The 17,983-nt window shown below is 38.5% G+C and overlaps 1 protein-coding gene across 1 annotated transcript in view; it reads right to left on the reverse strand.

Annotated features, from left to right (window-relative positions):
- Positions 1–4,115: 4,115 nt before the first annotated feature.
- The window catches only part of Gabrg3 (gamma-aminobutyric acid type A receptor subunit gamma3), a 609,972-nt gene continuing 596,104 nt past the window's right edge, over positions 4,116–17,983 (reverse strand). The window contains exons 8-10 of the mRNA XM_046428836.2: positions 13,945–14,141; positions 13,570–13,629; positions 4,116–12,100 (exon numbers count right to left, since the gene is read on the reverse strand). Coding sequence (XP_046284792.2) covers positions 11,819–12,100; positions 13,570–13,629; positions 13,945–14,141 — 539 coding nt within the window. The 3' untranslated portion in view covers positions 4,116–11,818. The remainder of the gene's footprint in view (positions 12,101–13,569; positions 13,630–13,944; positions 14,142–17,983) is intronic.

A 17,983-nucleotide genomic window follows, 5' to 3' on the forward strand; every position in this document is an offset into this window, starting at 1 on the left:
TCCTGAATGAATACTTCTGGTTGGCAGCTGCCTGATTCATGAATTGCCATTTGTTCAAATAAAGTTGTTAAACTTTTCTTGCACTTAGTTTACTTTACTAAAAGGCACATTGGTTGCCTGCCTATGCCCATGTCTGCCATTTTACTTAAATTAACTGCAGTGGTTTTCTGCTCCACATTGGGCACATAAGGTAACAGGAGTCGTGCTTTATTCTGACCTTTCACAGTATGGCTAAGGAAGGGGGAAAGGACAGGTCAGACAAAAGCTTAGTGTCCAGAATATGGTAGTTCTTTTTTTGACAAATGTGCCTTTGTTAATGCCCAAAGTCCTCTGACACTTGTTTCTTTGGTCATTTATTTCTATGCTTTGATTCCCAATGGGTTACAGTCAGCATTATTGGAAACTACAACTTACCTGAACAAAGAAGTTGAGTATAGTTGTATGCCATTGATTGGATCAAGTATTGGTATTTAAACACTGAAATGCTATTGAAGGTTAGGCCCTGCCACTTGGCCCCACTCATCTTGGATTACATGATTCCTATTGAAACCCTGAATCCTAGATCCATGGTGGCATTCCCCACCATCATTTGAAGCCTGCCAGAGCTTTGGTGGTTGATGGGACTTCTTCACTAATGTTTTTCACATTCTTTAGGTGGGAGGGTATCCCAAGTCCTGTGGCCAGGTGGCAGATAATTAGTTGCATGTGCTTAACCCCTCCAATATACCCATCTTCCAGAGACTTAGACTTTTTCCTTTACATTGCATTAGGAAATTGCTAATCTCAATTTCTTTGGCTGTAAGTAACTGAGAATCTGGTTTCAATAGTCATTTTACTTGAATAACTGTTAAACATTACTTTGAACCTTGAACACAAATTCCCTGTGTTATTTAACCCCCTTATAAATAATACAGTCATATCAGCTTTAAAGCTGACCCTTTCTCATTTTCATACCCTTAAAATAAGTTACCATGCATATTCCCTGGTTTCTAAAAAAGTCTTAAACCTCTTAAGAGTGCCTGCTGCCTCCCCAGGGAAGAGATCTCAGGATGCGTTTTCTGGGCTCTGTTTGGATGTTTTGGGTCAAAGGTAATGAAGGAATGGTGCCATTCTTGAAAATGTTGTCCCTTGGGAGGTTACTGCCCGAGGGAGAGTCTTTGAAGGCTTTTAGAAAAGGCAAGATGAATTAATGTGGAGTAGAGACACATATCTCCTCACCACTTTGTGAAGTCTCTCCTTACTTGCAGAGGTAATCAGTACAGTCTGGCTCTGGGCATGACCTGCAGTCACTGCCACTCCATTTCTGTGAAAGAGAAAGTCCCTGTTCCTAACTCAGAAGTGAGAGAACAGTCTATATATTACTTTTATAGTTTAGAGTAGCTGTTATTGATTTATGTGGATCCCTACCAGACACAGTTGACCTCAGTGTGCCATTTTAACACATTTTTAAGATATCCCTTTGAAAGGGAAGTTCTTTCCCAAACAGAAGTATTTTTAAATGAATTAAATGTCCACCATATTAAAAGAATCCACTACAGTACACTCCACAGTATCAAAGTTTTGAAGATGCTGACTGGCAGAATGTGGCAACAAGAACGGAATTTTGAAGTGTTTGAAGTCTTATTTCTAGCATTTACATTTTGGGGGGTGGGTGCTGTGAATTGAATTCAGCTTTGAGCATGCCATGCAATCTACGTACCATTGAGCAATATTCCTATCCATTTAATTATTCTTTTCTGTATTTTACTAAGTTTATCTTATTGAGCATGTCGCAGCATTCTCATCAATTAAATGGTGACAAAACTAGTACCTCCACCATAAGGTGCTAAGGACTAATTCCATATGTGCAAAGTCAGCCTTCAATAAATGCCAACTATTATTGTGATTTATTTCTGGAGGGGCTGTGGCTTTGATCACAAAACAGGGAAACTTGCCAATTCTACTAAGAGGATATGATTAGTGAAAGTGAAATGTTCACTATTTTTCAAGCACAGATTGAAGTGATCCAAGGAATAATGCTGAGAACGCCAAAATAGATACTTTGGAGTAATATAACTAATGTCTAAAAACCCGATGTCTTGCATGCCTGGGAAGTGGCTTCTTTGGTCTTGGCATAAATAGAAGCAGATAGAATGGCCGAAAGATGTCTCATAGTCCCCAATTCCTACCCATCCCTGAGGAACAGTGCAGCACCCATCAGGGAGGAACACAACTCTGGTGCTCAAGTCATAATGGGTGAGCTAAGAGACTTGGGATTGCTCTCTTTTAGTAAAATTTGTTCAATTCATATAGACCAAAGTTCAGGACCTAAATCCTTTAATGTCTGCTGTCGGTGGTGGTCAATTTACCTCTGCTTTGCGAAGGTGTTCCCTTCCTTTAGTGTGGGGTTGCAGCACCTTCTCCAAGTGAGCTGCCTTTGGGATCCTGATGCCTTGATGTTGTAGGGGCTAGAGTGATAGAATTAATGCCTATAAACCCAATGTCTTGTATGCCTGGGAAGTGGCTTCTTGTAGGTCTTGGCTTGGATAGAAGCAAGTAGAGGTGGCAAAAAATGTCTCATAGTCCCCCTTTCCTACCTTCCTTATTTAATTCAATTGTGCATTGAACTTAGAGTTTGGGACCAGCTGTGTGACTTGGCTAGACTGGGGTGTCCTGTTTTCCATAGGTGGAGTGAGGGTCATGTTTATGGGCTTTTGCAGGAGTGGAGGAATGAGCTTCCCTTGGAAAATGGCGATGTCTAAGCTTTCAGCCAGAGGAACCCCCATAATCCGTCCCTAGGTCAAGCTCCTCAGAGGTGAGCATCTGAGCAAGGCCTTCGGTGCCACTCTCCTCCAAGGGAGGTAGGATTACAAGCAGACCTCTCTGACCTTGACCCCAGCCACTGCTCTTGGTCATCTACCCAAACCAGAAAGACACACACTTTCAGTATTTCTGACAACATGTGCATTTATTTGTAGTAGAAGTACAAACGTAGGAATCCAAATACAAATACAGAGGGCAGCTCAGCCACGAGGCCCAGCTGGCTCCAGGCAGGGCATGGCCCGGAGGGCACGGCGGGGACTGGACGCGCGAAGCAGGGCGCGGTGCCGCCCAGGTCGCCAAGGCACGTCGGGCGCGTTTGCGCCCTCGTTTCACTAGGACACCACGAGTAGCACGGATAGCGGGGTTCAGGTCCTCTTTGGAGGGGAGGAGGACAGCGGGACTTCGGAACCGCCTGAGACGGCCCGACCACCCAGAGCCAGGGCCTCCAAGCCCTCGCGGGACAACGGGAGAACGAGGGTTGTTGGAGGCCACTTGGTGAAGGCAGGGACCTTGATCCAGCCTCCACCCGTTTGTATGGTTGGGGCCAGACCCACGCACTTAGGCAGGGCAGGTCTCCCCTCTTAGGGGCCAAGCGCATCTGGATCGGATGCTCAGAGCCAGTTCCAAAATGCTTTCAGGTTCTGGAATCCCTACACCTTCATCTCACCTGGACAAAGACTTTCCTGGCAGGAAGGATTCCATAGAACAGAGAGCGGACCTGCGCCCCTCTGCTATCCTTTTCTGCCTGCCGCATCTCCCAAGACCCCTGATAGTTTTGATTTCACTGCCCATACAAGCTTCACAGAGAGAGGATCCTCCGCGTGCACTGTGGCAGATTCCTACACATGGCAAGGTTCAAGCCAGACCTGATGCTACGTATGTCATCTGTGAATGCAGCTTCCTAAACAGTGTGATGATGGCTATTTGCCATCTGAATCTTGAGAACTACTTTTAGCTTATCAGTTAAACCTGTCCATGATGCACAAACGACCAAGGAATGGCCCAGATGTGCATCCAAGTAAAAATGGTGATGCTCAAGTGCTCTTAAAATGAGACAGGCCTGTTTGGATTCCAGAGCAACTTTTGACCAAGTATAAAAGCTTGATTTTTTTTTTAAACAAAGAATGTGATCCCACATTTTCAGTAAATCTAAAGATTGTCGTTTTCTCTCTCTCTGTCTCCTTTCCTTCCTTTTTTTTTTTTTTGTCTTAACCAGAGGCTTAATAAGCTAATATGCTATCACTAGGAAACTGTGCTCCATTCTACTTGTTTCAACTAAATTTGGGGTGGGGGTAGAGTAATACACACGTTAATAAGTTGTCCAGTTTTACCACTGTACATACAGACACAAATACACACATCACTGCATGTAAACACAAGATGGCCCCTTGCTCCAAACAATATACAGATCCAATCCCTGAAAACTGTGACTCTCCTAGAATCTTCCAGAGACTCTGCACTCATGAAAAATGAACTTTTGGCTCTGTCCAGGAGCTACTCATAAAGAAAAACATGTAACTGTACAAACATATTAGCTTGTAAACATTGTTCACTAGCACAAAATTAGCCATTGTGAAGATCCAGAATGATTGAAAGTGTCTTTTAGAAGTTTTAATAAAAGTTATTCTAAACAGAGATAATATAATCGTAAATACTACAAACTTCACTAGTATATATTTTCCCATGTATATTTCTATTCAAAGTAAAAATGTCAAGATAAATTACTGAGAATTAAGTTCAGACCCAAATGATATGAAAAGAAGCTTAGTGATGTCCTTTCAGTAGCAAAGTTTACCATTTACAAAGATGCATCCATTGTAGGGAAAAGAGAGAGTTCTAAGTCAATTAAAATGTTTTCTTTAAGAGGAGGAATGAATTATCCAAATGAAATTTAAAAAATGAAGGTATCAAAAAAATTGGGTGGAATGCTCTCATATATAATGATGTCAGATTCTGCTTGAGTCTGGATTACTGAGAAAAGAGCAGGTCTGAAAATGTTTTAGGCAAAGTTTTTGACTGTGATTTCTTTAATACTTAAGTCTAAATAAAAAATAAAGCTTTTCCATTTTTTTCTTAATAATTAAGTTCAAATTTGGTTCTACATTGGAAAAGATATTCAACCTTTGTGTTGAATCAACCACTAAGGGCTAGAAAGCAACAGTGGTGGTGGTGGTGGTGGTGATGTAGCATAGTTTATTTCATCTAAAAATCTACTGGCCTATCTATCTGGCAAAAAAATTAAAATCTCAGTCCACAAGGTATTTGCACTTTCTATTATATTACTTATCTTTAATTACATTGAAAGTCACTTAAGAATGAAATTTTTCTTTTTTCTTTTTCAACCTTTCTCTAACTTCCTAGGCCACCCTAGGAAGGGTACCAGAAACCAATGATTGTGGTGAGTAAACTGATGGTTGGTTGGGACCCAGGATCGAGCAATCTTGTCACTCCATCAAAGTGTTCTGTGTATTGTAACTGTACAAACATAATAACATGTAAACATTGTTCACTAGCACAACATTAGCCATTGTGAAGATCCAGAATGATTGAAAGTGTCTTTACAAGTTTAGAAGTTTAGAAGTCTTTTCATTGATTGATACAATTGACCCCCCGAATCCTTCCTTTTATAAACATGGATAACACTTGGTTAAAAAAAAAAAACCAAAAACTTGTAACAAACACTAACCAAATCAAAGCACTCATCATTTGTTCCTGAAAATCAGAATTTGACAGTGGGTTAGGACTTAATATGTTCCCAGTACATCTTTTGTAAACTCAAATAAAACACTGTTCTTCCCAACAAATCTCTATAGATTAGGGAACAAGCTTTGATTTCCAATAAAATACTCTGGGCAGCCATAGCCCCATCTTCCTATTAATTACATGAGCAATTAATCAAGATGTGAAATTGATGGGGGTCTACTCCAGCCATCCTGGAAGACTCTTGTGAGCCAGTGCAGTTACACCCTGACTGGGAACATTTGTCTGCCCTGCCCTGCCTGAGGCATCAGATTTCCAAACTGAAAACTCAGCCTGTCTTAGGTACAATGAAGATGCTAGTGGACCCTCTTCCCTTGTCATGCCTATGAGTGATCCCTTCCCATATTATCACCCATCCTGATTATCACAATGTCCATTAAGGGACAGCTCAGTGTCTAAAACTCATTTTCCTGCAGCTGACCTTGCAGTCTGCTTTACCAACTGCTGTGTATTGGAAAAATGTTTCATGGAAAATGGGAACTTTAATCATGTTGTGAAAAAGAATTAGTGGCAATATTGTCATTTTGAGAAGTCTGATACCTTGGGGACTGAAATCAACATGCTGCAGGTTCCTGATCTAAGAAAAGCATATTTCAAAAAAATTCCAATTGAATGTGTTATGTACATAACCATCACTCACCAGGATAGGACTTCAGTAGGTGGGGCAACCAGGAGAAATTGGGGTCTAAGGCTGTCATAGCAAATGTAAACATTATGGTCTTCCTTTGAGATCTGCAGGAAACTGATTCCAGGACCCCCACAGATAACAAATCCAAGGATGCTGAAATCTCTTACGTAAAATGGTGTAATGTTTGCATAGAACCTACACACACATCCTTCTATATACTTAAAATAATCCACAGATGACTTATAATACCTACTACAATGTAGTAAATGCTGTGAAAGTAGCTGTTATATTGTATCCTTCAGGAAGTGACAAGGAAAGTCTGTATATATTTGGTACAGATGCAACTTTTAAAAAATATTTTCCATTCTTGGTTGGTTGAAACTATGGATTCAGAACCAGAGGAGTGTACTTTGCTGGGAAAAATGAAGAAGGAATCCTGAATATATAGAAGAGAGAAAATACAGCAACTACTTGCTCAATCCGGGAGATTTCATTATTGAGAATCAATGTTCTTTCCAGCCTATTCAATTTAAACTGTTCAGCAGTTATAGAAGATCTTCCTTCCCTGCAGGAACTGTTATTACCCTCATATTGTGTAGTCTGCTCACTGGACTGGGGAAATCTTATATTGTGTTTACAAATGCGAAAAATGAAGTGGTAAAAGTAGGTGCTTATCTGAATAGATCAAGCAAAGCAATTTACATTTGCCTCAATTATCTGAACAGTATATTCAAATAGTGCTTATTCTGGGTGGTGTGTGTGTGTATGTGGTAAGTGTGTGTGTGTGTGTGTGTGTGGTGTGTGTGTGTAAATATGTAATTTGTCTGTCTAATTATTTTCTAGCTTATGTACCTGTATAATGTAATCTGAAAAACCCATTTGATTAACTCAAACATGGAAAATTTATTAGTGACCATTGGACTAGCATTGATTTATTTCAACTGGTCTAATATTGGGATCTTATGTAATCATAGCAGTAAGAAGATTAAGGGATCTTTTTGACAACATAAGAAAATCAAGGTATCATTGAACTAGAGGACATTCTGAAAATTAAAAAAAAAAACAAATAATAAATAAATGGAAACAGTCTCCTTTTTGACCTTAACAAAAGTATACAAAGCTTTTATCCTGGAATTGCTGCCTTGTAATCAGAAGAACTTTAAAGAAACAGAAAATAGAAATGCTGTACTCTGTAGTCTTCAAAAGTTTTAGACATTAAAAACAGAACAAAACAACTTTTTATTTTTACAGAAGTAAAGAATGGCTAAGCTGTTACCCTACCATCTAAGGACATACATTTTTTTTGTCCCTGTAATCATAGAAATCTATTTTTTATATTAAAAGATAAGTCAGAGATGAAATTTATCATTTATCTTGAACTGTTAGTTAGTTTTTAGTCCTTTGGGTTTGATTATACAGATAACAAAGATGGAGGTACTTCTAACCTCTTTAAACCTAACTGCTTCCTACAGGCCAAACTGAGAAAAAGAAATATGTACAGATTATACACTTTCTAATTTAGGAAATTTGAAAGAGAACCAGCAGAAAATTATGAATTGAACATTTACAATGTATTCACAATCTGGTTCTTTACCCCCTTGTTTCCAAACACATCTCTGAATAATATTTTTAAAAGGTAGTGTTCTGAAGCCCAAAATGGACAGTTTAGAAACACAGATGGAGTTTAACATTTGAACATGTATGTATTTACATGAGATTATGTTTGTCTCAGGTCATTCACTATTTTTAATATAAATTGAAGGTGAAATCTCATATGTATACAGCTTATAAACTCTCTGAAAAAAGCTTATAAACTTTTGCAAGATCACAGAGTGGATTTGAAATGCTTGGTGCCTTGAAAACATTGAATTTATAAGGTTGTAAGAATAATGGTTGGAGACCAGTTATTATTTTTTCATTCTCAAAGGAAAACACAAAAGTGTTCAGTTTGGCAGCCAAGATTAAAATGACTGAGGAAGTAGAGGTTTGTCTGTGTTGTATTCTAGCCCTTTGGATAGAGTGGCCCGTTGCTTGCCAGTTGTGGCAAACAGTAGTCAATGGAAATGGGGTTACTGGTCTCCCTCCTCCATTGTTTCCAGAGCGTGACATTTTGCAGAGCTGTGAAGCAACTTGCCTCACAACTAATTTTTACTGCAGCAGGCTGTTGCCTGTTCAAATGAGTTGGTGTGAAGATTCTCTATGGACATTCACAGCCTCATCACAAGGACTAGGTTGCTGACTTTCAGATTGGCCCCAATTTCCCGTATGTAGCATATGAAAATGCTTGTGATCCAGGGCAAGCATTTCCTCAATTGAAGAATCCACAGAAACTTTTTAATTGAACTGATTTGATATAAAGTTGAGGATAAAACTGTTTGTCATATAAAGAAATGAAGTCCTCTTCTCATCTAAGCATAAAAGAGAAATAAAACCTGGAATGAAATATAGCTGACTGCAGGAAATGGAAAATCTTACAAGATGCATATTTGAGCTTTGTTTTATTTTAAGGCATATTTTGGGTAAATTGGGGGCAGTTTTGGCTGAGTCCACAGTAAATTATATTAACAGTGTCTTTCTCTGTCCAGTATCTGGAGAGTCTTCTGGCCTGTGGTGTTGGAACCTTTTAATTTCTGAAGAGGCATTTTGATCTAATTTTATTAACGTGTAAAATGCCTTTGTAAGTTTTTCTTTATCCCCCTCACCCAGAATGTGGCTTGAGAGAGATAGTCACAGTTTTAAGTTTGATCCACAGTGGTCAAAAATTTGCAATTCTTGTCCAAGCATGGAACTGTCATCTCCTCAAATTTTGAGTATTTCTAAAGTGAGGAGCACATTAGCACCTTCGGAATGCAGACCACTCAGATAACTTCCACTCAAAATATCCACCAATTCTACTGTAGGGCAAGGGGCAGGCTCTGTGGAACAGTCTTGGGTCTGTGTGCCCCACATGTCCTCCATAACCAATCATCCTGGTGAGGGAGAGTGGTTAAAGAGGATGCCCATAATCTCCTCATTCCCCGCCCCTTACCCCTCCTCTACTTTTTTCCCCAAAGTAAACACGTATATGCTCTGAAAGCCCCTGAGCTCTGCACCTGAGCAAGGTGCATGTGTCTCTCCTATATTGTGGACTGACAAGGCTCATCTCAGGAGTTGAGACTGATGTGGAGTATGTGAATTATGCAGAGAAATGAGCATTGGTATGCTCTCAGGGGATGCTTTGGTTCTTTTTAGTCAGACTTTGTAGATTGCTAACTGTGCAGGAATCTATTTTATGCTCTATTAGGTGAACACTGTTTAGACTCTCTTGAGAGGAAGGTTCTCCTTCATGGAGCTATGAACTACTGCATTGTGATCAGGTGGATAGCTGAGATTGAGAGGAAGAGAATGGCTGGATTCAGAAAACTGGGGCTATGGGTCTACACATTCTACACCTAAAATGTCATGAGAGTTTCTAATAACATTCAAATATTGAGTGCTTTTGAGATAAGAAGCATCTGTAGAATTGTTTTTATAGTAACATGGGACCAAACCTGGTTATAAAAATTGCTTTTAGGTTATTTATTTTCCTCTTAAGAAAAATTTCACTAGAAATTTTAGCTCTCTCCAGAACTTCTTTTAAAATATAACAGGTTTAAATTTTTCATGTTGTTAGAAATTATGTAACATTGGGGATTATGTTGGTGCTGCCTGCTCTCTGTACTCAAAGATTTAGTGTGCCAGGGAATTTCTTTTATCAGGGCACTTCCAGAGTGTGTCTGCCAAGGGTGAAAAGTGACCTTCATTCTTGACAGAACTAGGATACTAATTCTCCAATGGAGGAGAGATTTCATTTAAACTATTGTTTTCAACCTATTTCCCCACAAGTATTTATTACCTTATTTTTTAACTCAAAGTTGCTAAACAGAAGTCAATCGACTTGTTGCTTAAACAGCAAGTATCAAACCTAAAAACAGCTTTGCAGTAAGAACAATGGGATTGAGTATCTTGAAAACTGGGTGATCATATATTAATATATTTGCATTCACTTGATATGGACCAATGTTAATAAGAATAAACAGTCATATCTAATATTAGTCTTTCTGGTCTCTTCTACTTTCAACTCTTTCTCTGGTATACATTCAGTAAATTGTATGAAATTAGAATTTTATATATTTTATCTACATAATGTTTCACTTTTTTGAGTAATAATGATATGCACAATGGATAATTGAAAAATAAATTGTTTCCAATAAAAGTAATTCTGTGTGTGTGTGTGTGTGTGTGTGTGTGTGTGTGTGAGAGAGAGAGAGAGAGAGAGAGAGAGAGAGAGAGAGAGAGAGATGAGAAGCACAAAGATTCTGGTATTAAAATTTTAAGAATTCTGAAGCATTATTAACTAACTGGTAGGTCTTTTTTGTTTTTCCTACTGATGGAGGGAAACTTTAAAAGAGTCATATGAAGGTCATACTGGCATCTAGTTTTAACAAAGAACTAATATCAAGAAGCAAATTTTTTTTGTGTTATAAAAATATCAAAAGAGTATTGACTTGGGATTCTTTTTCTTTGGGATTTTGCTATGTATCCATATTTCAAAGTATAAAACAATATTAACTCACCAAAATATATAATTGATGATTGCCATTAACCATTTTTGCATCTAAAGTTGGTTTGACTTGAAAATTAATATTTGCTAGGAAATTTTTGAAATTCTATCTACATTTCTTTCACACTTTAGAATGTTTTCAAGACAAAGTCTTGTACATTCGGTATCTCTTCACAAGATGAAGACAATTACTGAACCCATAATAACAACATAAACTAGACACATACTCTGCAGTTGAGCCTTGGTCTAATAAAATACAGATTTCAAGGGGAAATGTCACTGAACTCAGGTTGTACTAGTCCAAGAACCCAAAGTTCAAGTACTGTTGATGTACAGTAGTTTAGAATAAAGTAATAACCTAATATCCAGAGATAATCAATATCTTTGAATTCAGCAACATGAGAATTTTGAAAATCATGATTTTTCCCCCTCAAATGGAGACTTGTGAAGTCCTCCCAGGCCTAGGGTGAGATTGTTAGGAAAAGGGAAGGCTAGCTAATAACGATGGTGGTGATGAAGCAAAAGAGACTGCAGAGGGAAGAAACCGGGATCAAAAATCACTGTAGTTTGCACTTGAACTTTGAGTGCCTTGTGAGCATGGGGATGAGGCCAGCACAAATGTGTCTTGGCTAAAAGGGATTCCGTACACTTGGGCTGTTGTGCTAAGACCTATGAAGGAAAGATACATAACAGGTGAGAGCCCGAGAGAGCTTCTCAGACATTTGCTTCTGTGTTTTACAGATTTCTTTGCAAGGGTAATAGGCAGCTGCTTCCAATATCCAAAACCATTCATAAATATCACCAAGCTACAGATGCAGTAAGGGATTAGTAAGAATATCACTCGAAAATTAAATTAATGTGTATATGTGTACATATTAGGAATATTTGCCAGATACTTCCTGTGCTGCTGAAAGGTAATTCATAACTTAAAGATAAAGTGAGCAGTGACCTTCCTTGCTATTCCCAACTGGTTACTACTAGTCTGGGGGTGATGGAAGGTGAAGGATGTGAACCAAGTGCTCCTCACTGATCACTAAGGGCAGCACTTAAAGATACAGGTATCCAACCCAATAGACCAGGTTAAAGAGCAGGAACGACGTGGGGAAAAAGACCCGGGAATACGAGTCCAGCTCCGAGATGTCTATGTGAATCCGCCCTTTCCTCCATGATCCTGATTTACATTCTTCATAGCAGCAGAAGAAGCTCTGACAGTCTTTGCCATCCAGACACTCATAGACACAGGTATCTTCAAATTCCTGCCAATACACCGAATTGTTTAAAGTGATCATAGCAGGTGGAGGTGGCCTCATATCCAGGAGAGAATAGTTCTGCAGGCACAAGAGCAATACATCAACCAATATGAAATGCAATAAAAACAGCCCAAAGTATCTCAAGCAATAGGTACCTGTTTTCTCTGCCCTAGACAGCTATATTTCCCATTGTATTAGTACTTCTTCTCAAGCATGCTTCACATTTGTCACAAATATTTCAAACTATGGCCAACATAGAATTTCAATGAATGCTTCCTCAAAGTCATCATTGGCCAAACTGGGTCCTAGACTTACTCCTTTTTCTGTTGGATAATGCAGCCTCATAACCTCCTGGAATATGGTATTTCTTAGGCACCTGGGAAGCACATAATCTTTGCATTTGATGGGTTTGGACATCAAAGCACAAACTTGCCCCAGACCACACATGAGATTGGAGCCCAAAACATCTTCTCCCTCTCTCAGGAGGCTGCTCATTTCTGCTTTTTCTTACTGGTAATGAAAAGGAGTTGAAGTGGTGACAATTTTCATCGAATAGCTGAAAACAGTCCTTTTTCTTTGACTAAAGTATAAGCTCTGTCTGAAAAATATCTCTGATTGTGTCTTCTCACTTGGTCTGGCACCCTTGTCTGTGAATTGTTCTCTGTTTTCAAGGGCATTAAACTTTTCCTCTTTAAAAAATTTTTTTCTAGTTTTGTGGAAATTTTATTTTTCTCTGTGTTAAAGGATTTTCACCCCTTCCTTTGGAAGTATAATTTCTACACCAAAGATGTCAATATTTTTTTCCCTTAGCTCCCAGCCCCTGGCTGTGTGTGAGAATGTGCTCCTTGGGCCTCAGGCTATTAGTTCTGACTTGGGTCTGTTATTCCACACGGCCTCTCTCCCTTATGTTTCAGTCGGATGCTATTTGGAAGCATTTGCTCGCTTCCCACAACTGTAAAAGTGGCTTGCCCACTAACCTTCTGTCAGAACTACCATGATATACACTTGCGAAGTACAGATAACTACAAGTCTCCTTATAAGAAAAAAGGCTGAAATGCTCTAAATATAAGGCATTGAAAAACAGAAAACCACCTGTGATGTATGGTAGAAGGGGCCTAAAACATTCAGTGTAATTAGGGAATTGATATGGTCTAAAGGAATAAAAGTCCACTTACAAAAGAAGCTTATTATATAAGTAGCAGTTCATATCAGTGATTTAAAATTTAAGTACGTGCTTTTGAGTTATCAAAAGAGGTTATAAAACAATATATAGATCATTATTTATTTCATCTAAAGTATATGAATAAATGTTATTTGAATGCTTAGAAAAAAGTGCATACTATACCCTAATCCCTGAGGAGAAGGATTATGGTTAATTTTGTACTCTATTTTGCAAATGTTCCAAACTGGATATTTAAAAAGTAGCAGCATGTACATCACTCATGGGTCTTCAGTACATGCATATGTAAACAGGAACATCACTTTCAAATGCAAGCTAGTTTAATAAAATTTCTCAGAAATATTAGCACCTATAAAGCTATACATACAGAGGGTGTTTGTAGGCTTATACGCTCAGGAATCCATCTTGAGGAATCTGGGTGTAATAACTGCAAGGAAAAAAAAAAGAAAGAAAAAATTAGCACACTGACATGGGCATCTGTACCCCAAATAACTCTAGTTAGAGAAGTCTTTAAGGCATGCCTAAACCAGTCCTTGTCACCTGCAGTGATGAGCTGGAGAGAAGTTGAGGGTTACATTCACATCTCCAGAATTGCTGTCTAGTGTTTTAAAGTCTTATCGAGTTAGCTATTTATATCATGTTTTGTAAGATCCTTAGGAACATGATAGCATTTTAGCACATGTTTATCTTAACATATCCTTACACCACCTCCCAGAAAATCTCTGCTATCTTTGCCACTCACCGATGTTTTCTTCTTCGTGACAGTTGGTTTTCTACAGCTTGAATAGTAATTGAGGGTGGCATATTCCATTAGAGCAGCAAAAACGAACAAGAAGCACACGGTCACAAAGAGGTCCATGGCTGTCACATAGGACACTCGTGGCAGGGACTTCCTGGCTATGGTGCTGAGCGTGGTCATGGTGAGCACTGTGGTGATGCCTGCGTGAGGGGAGACAGTCATCAGATGGTGAGAAGATGCCATGTGACAAAAACAAGAGATCACTCTACTGCCCCACTCTACTGTGACTGCTTAACAAGAATTCTTCTTGGCCACTGCATACCTTATGTAATCTTACTTTTAATTTTAACATCTATACAATTTGTAGGAGGTTACAATAACATTTCTTATAATCATCTTCACAATAACATTAAAATGTGGACAAGCTCTGACTTATATTCAACTTGAGAGTTTTCTTCTGTATGATGGCATAAAAGTGACATGCATTCAGTAGAAATTGTACTTTAAATTCTAAGGTAGATTTTTTTCCTTGAGTAGCAATATGCAGTAGATACACTCTCTCAATGCCCAGGACTGTCAGCGAGCTGCAGCTGCCAATCAGCCAGAGGATCACCAGAGGGAGCCCCTAAACACTTTACAGTGCACTCCGTTGCTGAGCTAGAAAGTTCAGTAGGTTAGGCATATTAAATACATTTTTGATTTATGATTTTTCAACCAATGATGGGATTTGGGGGGACATATCTCCATTGTACTTTGAGAATCCTCTGTACCTGAATTGACATATTGTTTGATTTAGTAATTTTCTCATTGTTTGACATTTTGTCTTTTAAATACTTTTAGTGAAGATACAATTTGCAGTTTTCCTGTGCATTCTGTGCTATTTCACATCTCACTTTTCTCGCACCAGATAAACCCTTTTCTTTCCCTCTCCTCTCCTCCTATCTTCCAATGTGTAAACTCCCACCATTCTTCAAGCCGGAGTCCAGCACCACTCTTTCTGAGCTGCCTTCCCTTGACAACATCCCAGACAGAGTTGATGATATGAGCATCTGCCATCTGTGCCATCCTTGTACTCTGTGTACTACTTTTTTTTTGCATTATCACAGTGAATTGCATCTGTCTTTACATGTCTGTCTCCTCAAATAGATTGTGTGATCTTCAAAAGCAAAACTGGATCTTTCTCTTCTTCATTTCCCTATCACCCAGTATAGAAGCCAGCACATTTTAGGTACTTAAGTGAACATTTTGCTTCGAGTGAATTAATTAATTGATAATACTCACTATTGGTTTGACTATTCAATTGATAATACTCACTATTGGTTTGACTTTTACTATTTCATATAGGAGAGTCAGCACTAAAGGAGTAATCAAAGACTGTGGAAATAATTAAGTTAGCAATGGATAGTTTAAAAGGAAAACAAATTAAAAAGGGGATGAAGACCATTGAACATGAAGAGTGAAATAAAGAAGACCATAACATGAGGCATGTTAAGGTTCAGTGCCTCCCGGAGGGACTCCTTGGGAAATCAGCCCTGCCAGAGCTATGGAATGGGGAAGGTCAGCATCATGGACCACAGAATCATAGGCACCTGGATGTTAACACTGCATTGCAGTACTACTCAGAATTAGGTACACATGACAGATGAATGACATGACTTCTCACCTTGCAGTTTTGTCACCCTCTTTTAGTTCTTCCCTGCACCTGCTCAAGGCATTTCGGCCAGGGGAAGTTGTGGAATGAACTCAAAGCACCAGGGTGGACAGTTTGACTTAGCATATTGACTTGGAAGTCCAAGCTCTTAGCCTTGCCCTGCACATTCTCTGTATTTGGTAATGGGGTATCAATTATCTTCTTTGATTTTTTTTAAAAGCAATATAATAAGAATAGGATCCCTGTCTCTCCTTTACATGAGGAAATTGCAACGCTTCATTTAAAAATGCTGTGTGAGTGGGACTGCAAATTGGCACAACAGTTATGGAAATTGGTATGGAGATTCTTCAGAAAACTTGGAATGGAACCACCATTTGACCCAGCTATCTCACTCCTAGGTTTATACCCAGAGGATTTAAAAATCAGCATACTGCTATAATGATACAGTGGCATCAGTGTTTATAGCAGCTCAATTCACAATAGTTAAACTATGGAACCAACCTAGATGCCCTCCAACAGATGAATGGATAAAGAAAATGGGATACATATACAAAATGGAATATTATTCAGCAGGGTGTGTGTGTGTGTGTGTGTGTGGTGTGAATGAAGGGATTGTGCAGAGGGGAGTGTTGGGAGGGGAGGCTATTTGGGGATGGGAAGGACAGTGGAATGAGATGAACATTTCTACCCTATATACATGTATGATTATACTAATGGTGAGACTCTGCATTGTGTTCAGCCAGAAGAAGGAGAAGTTGTGCTCCATTTGTGTACAATGTTTAAAAATCATTCTACTGTCATGTATAACTAATTAGAACAAATTAAAAAATCTTTAAAAAATGCTGTGTAAACTGGAAAAGTCTACATTAATTCCAGATGTATGTTTATGGGAAAAGCTCTTATAATAAATATCTAATTTAACCTAAAACATGGGGTAACCATGTCATGTCTAAAAAGAAATTAAAAATCTTAGTTTCTATTTCAGTGAAGTTATCTATTTTGTTCATCATTTGTCACTACTGGCCAGTATTCTGTGTGTAGCTAGTGGCTACCTCTCTGTTCCACTTTGCCATCCCCCCAGCCCCTGCAACCCACACAAACTATACAATGCTGAGAAGAAAATAAAAATTTGGATGGGGAAGTCTTGCTTAGTATGGTATCTAAGCTACACAGCCAACAGGGTTACTCTTGAAAGATCCTGGTTGGCACTGTAGCCTCATCTCCCTCCAATGGGAAAGCACCAGGGCAATCAGAAGGAATCTCAGGTGGTTCTAACACATGTATGATTATTTGGAAAACATCTGGCCTCACAGGACCCCAGAGCAACTTTCTTTTTGACCTCAGAGGGATGGATAAGTACAAATTCTCACATCTCATTTAAGTCAGAAACCAAGAGTATTTTTGGTGTCCCTCACTTCAGGGCAATGCCCTTGAGACCTGTTCAAATTGCTGCTGTACTAATAGTTTGTTCCTTTCTATTGGGAAGCAATGTTCATTCCATGTCTGGGTTGTGCCAGAGTTTCTTAATCATTATTTGTTGAGGCATTTTCCTGTCAGGATTTGGCTATTACAAACACAGTTTTCATGAAGATTTGTGTTAACCTACCTATATTATCCTACTTGAAGTGACTTTCTTATAGACAGATCATAGTTGGTTCTTGTTTTATCTTTTATTCACTGTCAACTTCTTTTTAATTGGTATATTCTGATGATTTATGTTGGATAATTATTAATGTTTAAGACATACAATCTCATTTAGTTTTGTGTTTTCTGTTTGTTCACTATTTTTTGTCTTGTTTTTTTTTTTTCCTGCCCTCCCGTGGGCACTGCACCAGTTTGTAGAATTCAGTCTTAATCTGTCTACTTTTTATTTGTTTATTTACTTTTTTGCCGCCCTAGGCTGAACCCACAATTCTGTGCCCACTGAGTTATATACTCAGTCCCCACAGTGTTTATGAATGTGTCACTTTGTGTAATTTTTAGTGGTTCCTCCGAGTATTAAATATATTATACATACATAATTTATAACCTATTGTCAGGTTTGCCAGTTTGAATAAAGAGAAGAAGATTCTAATGGTCTTAATCATTTCCCTGAAATATTTAAGAACTACAGCAGGCAGTATTATGATTTTGGGCTTCAACCATTACACAGATATTAGAAAACTCAAAAGGAGACTGAAAATCTATTTTATTTACTCATATTTTCACTATTTGCAATAGTTTTTCTGCCTTCTTCTTGTTCCAAATATTGTTTGCTCATTATTTCATTTCTATTTCAAGAAGTATTTTTGGCCATTATTCTGAGGTGCATCGATTGCTGACAGATAATATGTGGACTTCTTCTTTTTCTGGAAAGATAGTCTCATTGGGTGTAGAAAACTGAGTAAACAA

The sequence above is a fragment of the Marmota monax genome, unplaced genomic scaffold, assembly GCF_021218885.2.
Source record: "Marmota monax isolate L192 unplaced genomic scaffold, Marmota_monax_Labrador192_F-V1.1 WCK01_AAM20220418_F8-fsc00179, whole genome shotgun sequence".
NCBI lineage: Eukaryota > Metazoa > Chordata > Mammalia > Rodentia > Sciuridae > Marmota > Marmota monax.